The sequence below is a fragment of the Heliconius melpomene genome, unplaced genomic scaffold, assembly GCF_056956725.1.
Source record: "Heliconius melpomene rosina isolate 202511_hmr_F unplaced genomic scaffold, ASM5695672v1 ptg000112l, whole genome shotgun sequence".
Classification (NCBI taxonomy): domain Eukaryota; kingdom Metazoa; phylum Arthropoda; class Insecta; order Lepidoptera; family Nymphalidae; genus Heliconius; species Heliconius melpomene.
In genome coordinates, this window is record NW_028181929.1 from 1 (window position 1) to 9,512 (window position 9,512).

General features: G+C 39.0%; 1 protein-coding gene across 1 annotated transcript; it reads right to left on the minus strand.

The window, feature by feature from the left end:
• Positions 1-10: 10 nt before the first annotated feature.
• On the minus strand, positions 11-3,788 carry LOC146526329 (uncharacterized). The gene has a single exon (XM_085207242.1). It carries the CDS (start codon positions 1,528-1,530, stop codon positions 559-561), a length of 972 nt encoding a protein of 323 aa, XP_085063368.1. The 5' UTR covers positions 1,531-3,788; the 3' UTR covers positions 11-558.
• Positions 3,789-9,512: the final 5,724 nt, after the last annotated feature.

A 9,512-nucleotide genomic window follows, 5' to 3' on the forward strand; every position in this document is an offset into this window, starting at 1 on the left:
CCCAAAACAAGTAGATCCTTATCTGGTATAGCAATTAGTATACTACCTAGTTCACGGATAAAGTGTAATGCATTATACGATGGAGGTCTGTACACAGCGCACAGGTACATAATTCGCTTTGAGGGTGTCGTTAGTTGCCCAGTGATACATTCGAAATATTTAGTAACGCGATTGTTTAATTTAAATTTATGCTTTTTTGAAATATACATAATAATCCCACCTCCTTTGCGACCATTACGTAGCTGTGTATACATAGTGTAGCCATCCAAATAAAATAGTGTACTGAGGTTTTCTGTTATACCTACCTCACTTAATATTAAAACATCTATATTTCTTTTAGCCTTGGCGACAATTAATTCTATATAGACAAAATTTTTAATAAGTGACCTTATATTAATGTGGATACAAGTTAAATTACAGTTATATTTAGAGACATGTTTAAAATATTCGTTAATATCTACACAGTCATATATCTCTGTAATGTTATTCGATGTTATACTAGAAGCCATTTTAATAACAACACTATATATATTGGCATATCGAATAAAGGTCACTTGCTTACTTCACTAGTTCCTTCAGGTCTTCATCACTTCTAATAGTAAAAATCTTACTCTTTTCGGATTTTCTTACCAGTATTTTCCCTTCCTTGCACCATACAAATTTAAATTTATCTTTACATATTTGTTTAGCGTTCCATAAAAGAGTTCTGTTATAGTAAGTTAATTCTTCTCTTATGTAAATATGTCCATGCATTTCTTTGTTGCCTGTCGTGGTTAGTATATTGTCAACGTAAATTTGAGTCGTTTTTGCTTCTTTAATCCAATTATTTCTTTTAATTTCATCATACATTTCGAATTTTAATTTTTCTAATCTCCCAGGTGGCGTCGGTACCCGCTTGATTTTTTTTATATCTGCCACGTTTTTGTGTAATTTTTTCGCTATAGCGTTTGATATTTCTTCCAAATTTTCGTTCTCTAGATAAGGTATTCCCATTATTTCGATATTTTTATTTAATTCTTTTTGCTCGTACTCATTTAAACGTTGTTCTAAGGCACAAATTTTATTGTCGGTAGATTTGTATTTATTTTTTAAATCAATGGTTTTCTTTTCTAGTTGTTTTACTTTGTCCTTGAAAGCTTCCATGCACTCGAGAAATTCGTCTACTTTCTCGCTGCAATATTGGAGAGCAGTGTTTGTTTCCCTTAGTTCCTTTTTAATTATTTTGTTTATTTCAGTTGTTAGATCGTTAAGTAGTTTTTTCATGTCGAATGGATAGTAGCTTTGCTGTTGTACTTCTTCGTCGTCCTCTACTTCTTCTTGTGGTGTAATGAATGAGCCTCTTCGAGGTGATTTTTGTGAGCAGTCACGGCACGTCCACTCCAAATTTTCAGCTGATCTCAGAGAATTTAGTTGTTTAGCTGTTAGTCCTGAGCATATCGCTGTAGCATGCACTATAACACTACACTTATTACATTCAAGTCCAGGATTCTTTTTCGCTATCAATTTAGAGCAATGCGTACACTTTGCCATAATTATCCTTTTTTGTTTTCTACCGTTTGAGTTTGAACGTCTAACCGTTACGAATGACAGATGAGGAAGGCAGATGACAGATGAAGAATGCAGTCACAATTCTTCTTTGATTGTGTAGTTTAGAGTTACTTGAGAAAGTGATGACTCTATGCACTTTTACAGTACTTTGGAGTATATATAGCTTTCGAACGGTTAGTAATTCACAGTAGTTGTATATTCTCTCAGTGGAGAATCTAAACGGCTTAAAAAACATTACTTTTAGCAAAGATCTCTGTACTCTTTCTAATTGAAGAAATTTTATTTTTGTTGCACCGCCCCATACGGAGATACAATATCCCAGTATCGATTGTGCTAAGGCAAGATATATTTGGATTAATAGTTTTTTAGTTGTTTATTATTATTTTATTATTTTTTATTTTAAATATCCAAATAAGCTTCCGAATTCTAGAACCAGTGAAGTCTATGTGTGGGTGCCAAGAAAGTCGTTGATCTAGCATAACACCAAGATATTTAGTTGTGGATACTCTACTCAGAGTTGACGGAGCACAATCACACAAATTAGAAGTATCATACAGACAATTATGCAACTCTATTTTGAAATCATTTTCAGGCTGAGTTTTACTATTTATAGTAAAACACATGTAATTTGTTTTATCTAAGTTAATAGTAAGTAAGTTAGATTTTAGCCAGGAAGATATATATGAAAGTCCCTTTTCTGCAAACAGCTTGACAGCGTTCCACGAGGAACCTGAAAAAACAATTGCAGTATCATCTGCATATGCAAAAATTCGACCACTATCAATCTTTAGACTCAATAAGTCGTTAATATAGACCAGAAACAATGTAGGCCCCAAGACGCTCCCTTGTGGAACACCAAAGCTTACAGAAGAATCACTACTTATGTAATCTCCTATTTTTACCCTTTGTTGTCTATTGCTTACGTAGTCTTTAAACATCAGTAGCGCTGTGCCCCTAATTTCTATGTTTTCAAGCTTTTGCAATAGAATAGGGACAGATACAGTGTCAAAAGCTTTTTTGAGATCTAAAAAGACAGTTAAGCATTTTTGACCTTTATCAAGGACTTCAGTGATATGACAAGTCAGTGATAGAATTGCATCTTCAGTATTTTTATTACGTCTAAAACCATATTGGGAGCTGGAGATAATATGAAATTTTTCCATGTAACCCAGTAACCTGGAGTTCAGTATCTTTTCTATGATTTTAGCAATAGCTGGTAACACTGAGATAGGTCTATAATTACTTGTATCATTAGAGTCTCCTCCTTTGTAGACTGGGGTTATTATAGACTGTTTTAACAGGTAAGGAAAAGTTCCTAATTTAAAGCATAGATTTACTACACGCAGAAGGATGTTGACAGAAATATAATAAACTATGACGAAGTGAATAGTGCATTATCGCATATTCTTCGTTGGTTTGATGTTAATAATCTAATGTTAAATGCTAAAAAAACGAAATGCATCGAGTTTGCCTTACCAAATGTTAAAAAACATAATTTTAATGTAATAATTAAAGGAGAACCTCTTAATGTGTCGGAATCAGCTATTTTCTTAGGTTTTACTATAGATTCCAAACTCCAGTGGAACGCTCATCTGGAAGCACTTGCAGATAAACTCAGCTCTGCCGCGTTCGCAATTGAGAAAGTAAGACAAATGACGGACGTTGAAACTGCCCGACTAGTCTACTTTAGCTACTTTCATAGTATTTTATCTTATGGAATGCTGTTATGGGGCAGTGCTTCAGATATCAATTCAATATTTATTCTCCAAAAAAGAGCCGTAAGATATATTTATAATCTAAGAGCTCGAGATTCTCTGCGAGATGTTTTCAAAGATGCAGGTATTATTACAGTTGCTTCTCAATTTCTATACTATAATATTCTCTTTGTCCGACAAAATATACATTGTCATAGAAAAAATAGCGACAGTCATACGATAGAAACGAGAAATAAAGATAAGCTTGTTACACCAAGTTTTCGCCTCCAAAAAGTTAATAAATCCTTTATGGGTCTGAGAATTCGTGTATATAATAAAATTCCGCAGTGTATTCTTAATTTGCCACATCCAAAATTTAAAATATCTGTAAAAAAAATTCTAACAAGTAAAGCTTATTCACTGTTCAAGAATATTTAGAGGATAAGCAAGTATGGAATTAATGTCTATTGAATGTCAGGCAGGACAGCTGCCAGCTAATGTAATAGTAAAATATACCATTGACTTTAAAAAGAGCAACTGTTGAGTTTCTTGCCGGCTCTTCTCAGCAGAACTGCCTTCCGAACCGGTGATAGCTTTTTGTTGACATGTACATTCGACTTTGATTGTGATTCGACGTTGACTGATCAACAGGCTATAAATGCCGGTGTTCCTCAAGGTTCTGTTCTGTCCGCAACCCTATTCCTGCTGCACATCAACGATATGTTAGCACCCGGTATCGTTGGGTACGCTGATGACAGCACGGTTGTTGACAAATATCTGTCTAATGCGAAGGCCAACCGGAACCAAATCCGGTCTTGTCGGGAGTCTATGATCGGTCGTCTGAATCTGGCACTTCAGGGCGTCTCCGAATGGGGTGATGCTAATCTTGTCAGGTTTAACGCTACCAAAACTCAGGCGTGTTTATTCTCTACAAAACGGAGCCCCTTCGATCTTGCTCCGACTTTCCGAGATGTACCCGTGCCGATAGCTGACCATCTTGAGCTTCTTGGCATGAACCTTACGTCAGATCTGAACTTTGGACGTTATATCGAGTCTCTGGCTACTACAGCAGCTAAAAAACTAGGTGTCCTCTCAAGGGTTAGGCAGTATTTCACACCGGGACAGCTTCTTCAACTTTATCAAGCTCAAGTCCGATCGTGTATGGAGTACTGCTGTCACCTATGGGACGGATCTGCTAAATATCAGCTAGCGACCTTAGACGCGATTGAAAATCGCGCCAAGAAGATCATTGGCGACACAGCGATTGTTGAGGCAAAGCTGTAAAGCCTCGAACACTGTCGTAAAGTAGCATGCCTGTCGGTATCCCGCGGGTTGTATACCACCTTGAAGGCCCCTCGGAGCCCGAACGATCGACACCAGTTTCAACTGAATCCGAGCGGGGAAAACTGAAAAAATCGGTTTTCGCCACTTACCGCCCGCACATTCCCGCGGGTTGTTTACCACCTTGAAGGCCCCTCGGAGCCCGAACGATCGACACCAGTTTCAACTGAATCCGAGCGGGGAAAACTGAAAGAGGGGCCTTCAAGGTGGTAAACAACCCGCGGGAATGCGCGGGAAGGTGCGGGCGGTAAGTGGCGAAAACTGATTTTTTCAGTTTTCCCCGCTCGGATTCAGTTGAAACTGATGTCGATCGTTCGGGCTCCGAGGGGCCTTCAAGGTGGTATACAACCCGCGGGAATGCGCGGGAAGGTGCGGGCGGTAAGTGGCGAAAACCGATTTTTTCAGTTTTCCCCGCTCGGATTCAGTTGAAACTGGTGTCGATCGTTCGGGCTCCGAGGGGCCTTCAAGGTGGTATACAACCCGCGGGAATGCGCGGGAAGGTGCGGGCGGTAAGTGGCGAAAACCGATTTTTTCACTTTTCCCCGCTCGGATTCAGTTGAAACTGGTGTCGATCGTTCGGGCTCCGAGGGGCCTTCAAGGTGGTATACAACCCGCGGGAATGCGCGGGAAGGTTCCGGCGGTAAGTGACGAAAACCGATTTTTTCCAACCCGCGGGAATGCGCGGGAAGGTGCGGGCGGTAAGTGGCGAAAACTGATTTTTTCAGTTTTCCCCGCTCGGATTCAGTTGAAACTGGTGTCGATCGTTCGGGCTCCGAGGGGCCTTCAAGGTGGTATACAACCCGCGGGAATGCGCGGGAAGGTGCCGGCGGTAAGTGACGACAGAGTTAGTGTTATGCATTGGTATGGAAGGGGCGAGTCGAAGCGTGGCCGACGGACATCGACTCACTTTGTGTTTGGCAGTCGGCCGGTGCAGACGACACTGAAACTGTCCCGCGTTCCGTGTTGTGTATCTACCTACTGGGATAGCGGTAGCTGCTTTCTTGTGTATTGATTACAGTGTTGTAATTAATTCGTAATATCACAAATTGTGTTTACTCATGCCAACATTATCCACTAAAGCACACAGTAGACCGGGCACTCAAAACTATGTGCGAGGGAAATCCACCCAACTCCGACATCAGAAGTGCGATCGGTGTTGGCACAGAGAACAATGGAGATAACCACTGGCGTGCTATGTTCGAAGCCCTGTATACACCGAGGCTAATTCAGGGAGGTATATGTGGTTACCCACTTATGATCCTGACAAAGAAGACACGGACGCGAGATCGTGGTGCGCAACGGCTGACTTGTGCTTTTGACAAACTCCCCGAGAGGCAGTCAACTCGAGCTTGCTGTAAGTAAGGCACTGGAAGGTGAAGCATCTTTGTGGCTGTCTCAAACAGCGTACGAGAGTACCTGGCATTTCTAAATCTAAAATTAAATCATTATTAGCAAGTTATAAAGTAATTTAAATGTTTTAATTAATAAATATTGTGAATTGGTTAAGAGCTGCTATAATTAACACTGAGTAAATACCTATATGTGTTTTCGAATGTTGTTGGTGTTTTATATAAGTTTCTAGTTATTTAAACTTCAATTGATAGTTATTTTGATTTTTAATAAATAAGATTGTATTTGTAATATTAGTGTTGTATAGTTTTCTTTTCATATTTCACTTCTGAAACCTAATTTCAGAAGTGGGATACCTATCTAAGTCCATCAGGCCAGATCCTTGTACTTTATAATTTTGTTATTTTTGTGAAAGCAAATAAAACACCAGTTTCATCATTTCTCTTTTCTTAAATTATTTATTGCTTATATAGAAATACAGTGTTAAATATGGGTGATGCTGGAAGTAAATCACAAAACAAATCACGTCGACCGGACACGACACGTGGTCGCGGTTAGCGAGATAGGTTAAGTCATTTGAAAGCCATGTTACGGGACTAGGGCGCTAAGGGTGTCTCGAGCGCTCGCGCTGGTGCTTTCATGATGCTGTTGCAGGGCATTCATGCCGCCGCCGTGCCGCTACGAGGTGCTTCTGCTCCCACGACAAGTGACGCGTCCCCGCGCGTCTCTGCGTACCTCTGCTGGCGACGTGCGACGCGTTCCTGAGCGTCTTGGTGTACCTCGGTACGCCCACCGCTCGCGATGTGCGACGCTTACCTTCGGGCGTCTTGGTGTGCGTCTGCACACCCTCTGCTCGCAATGTGCGATGCGTCTGCGAGACTGCTCGCGATGCGCAACAAATTCCTGAGCGCCACTACTCTCGATGCGGTCCCCGCGCATGTCTGCGCGCCTCTGATACTGATGCGCGACGCGTCCCCGCACGTGTATGCGCGCCTTTGCTCGCAATGCGCGACGCGTCTCTGTGTCTCCAGGTATCTGAGTGCCTCTACTGGTGATGAGAGCATTACAATGCATTTCTTTGGAGATTAGACAAACTTGAAAAAGGTACACAAAATAATATTTCTTCTCATAATTCAACTTGTCATGCTAGTTTCTTAAAAACAAATTTAAATGATTATCTGGTAGATTTGATACTTTTCCCAAAGGTGCATTATCCGAAAGTATGGCTTCTGATACCTCATCACCTTCTCAATGTACTTCAGGGGTTACCAAGTTAGCCCGTAATCTTTCTGATGTAATATCTTCTTTAAATATTTGAATAATACAAAACTATTTTATATCAAACTTTGACTCTGTTATCAATGATATTGAGCTATAGTGTGAGGAGGTGGAGAGGGTTAGAAGTGCTAATAACTGGAATGATTCAGAATGTTTATCACATGACTCTGGGCGCCTTAAGGGTGATGTTCATGGTTGAATGAGTGAGTGAGTGATTACTGGTGATCATAGGTGGTTGATGTTTTATGCAGGCTGATTCTGAAGTGTCCTGTGGTTGTGCTTAGTGTGCTAGAGGAGAGACGGGTGCCAGTTTGCCTTGAGATGATTCTTGTCAATGTATATAGGGCTTAGTGAATTGAATTAGATTCTTGATATATGGCGTTTCGAGCATGCCAGTTGAGCATAATTCATAGTGACTAAAAAAAAAAGGAAAGACAAGAGATTCATAGCTTAATAATTGGGCGTTCGTTACACAATTCTTTTAGATTGGAACAATTTTATGGTTGGTGAAGGGGGTGTGAGTAACATTGGATAAGGAAACCTAGAAATGGTAGCAGTATGACTTGTAACCTTTGTTTGTTTTGAAATGTTTGTTGTGTGAGGAAGAACCAATAAACTGTACCTTAGAGGGCGAGTAATACTGTTACTTTGTTGGAAAGAAATGGTTTTGTTTCCTTGGCTATTGATGAGCTCTCACTTGGAGGGTGAGTAATACTGTTACTTTGTTGGCAGGAAATGGTTTTGTTCCCTTGGCTATTGATGAGTTCTCACCTGGAGCTGACTTGATAGTTGTTCCGCGATCTTGCATGCCTGTTCTAGTTATTTTGGATGCTGTTGTTATTATATGTAGAACGTGCATGCTGTTATGTACATTTGGCTTAAAGTTGTTTTTAAAAAAAAATATTTAGTCAATTAAAAAGAGATTTATTTGGTAATAATTTAAAACATATTGATTAAAGTCTCAATCATAAAACAAATAGAATTGAGTCACAGTGGAGATAGAAAAATGTGTGGCCGTTAGGAGAGTTTCAGGTAGACTATGTTTTATACTAATGACTTAATGCGTATATAGTATTGAAGTGATGCTGCAACGCTGCATATAAAGGTGCAAACCTTGTATATAACTTAGGATTTATTAAATTAAACAAATTAAGATAGATTTGAATAAATAAAGGCCCATCAGTTATTACCTAAGTGATTGACAAAAACGTAAATATCTTATAATAAAATTTGTTTTACAAATAGTAGGAAGTGAATTAAAAGCCATAACATACATAGACATTATTTCAGTTTCACATATAGGATTATTGATTACATCAAGTTCATTAAGATTACTACATATATAATTTTTGCTAAGACTAAGTTTACAACTATTACTTATATAACTGAGGATACAATATTTAGACTTACCTCTATTAATAGCTATATAAGTAATTAGCGGGAGGGATTATTGTAGCAAAAGATTTCTGTGTACTACTATTATGAGGTTAAGGTGTTTGAATATTTTTAAACAAATTAAAATGGGAAATTGAAACCAGAAGAATGTTTTTTTTTTTTTAATTTTAAAAGCTACATCCACGGGCGCATAGTTGCCCGTGCCTTTTTTTAATTTAAGAAAGTTTTTTTTTATGTGGCGTACTTAATTTTGGGACAATTTAAACTGTACTTATATCTAGAGCTTATACTAGAGGGGTTGGATGAGACCCCCCTACCGACAATCTTTTTTTTCTTCTTTTTTTAACATATATTATTATAGTACATTACATATATAATTGTCTTTTATATAATTATTTTATACATTTATATAGGTGTGGAATTTTAGATTTGGCCTGGCTTATGCAGAACGCCTTCAAATTTTCGCCCGTCCGCCCCGGGCCTCGAGTTCTGGGGGGCCAATTGTGCAAATTCCCTTGATCAAATTGTAAATAAGCCTTTGAAAAGACGCATAGTATGTCCTTAAGAGGAAGTTTGAGGTTGGAGGGGGCCTCCAATAAACAATATAAGTACAAGGATTAGTGCAGCCTGTACCGGTAGTTTACATTATATTAATTAAAATTACCTTTATCTTTCTAATGTCCATTTAGTTTGCATGTGGTTCCAGTTTCGTAGTTTTTTACTTCAAATTTCTAGAGTCTCCAGACCGACGTCATTTTATAAAAGTTTGCGTACTCACTAGCCTGAAAGTGGGGCCCTTCCAGAAGTAGCGCAAAATAAAGGTTCATCTTTGTCTGGGAGGACCATTGAGCCATCAGATCGGTTTGGGTGCTTATAAGGGATCTTAAAATAGTCCATAAATATTAT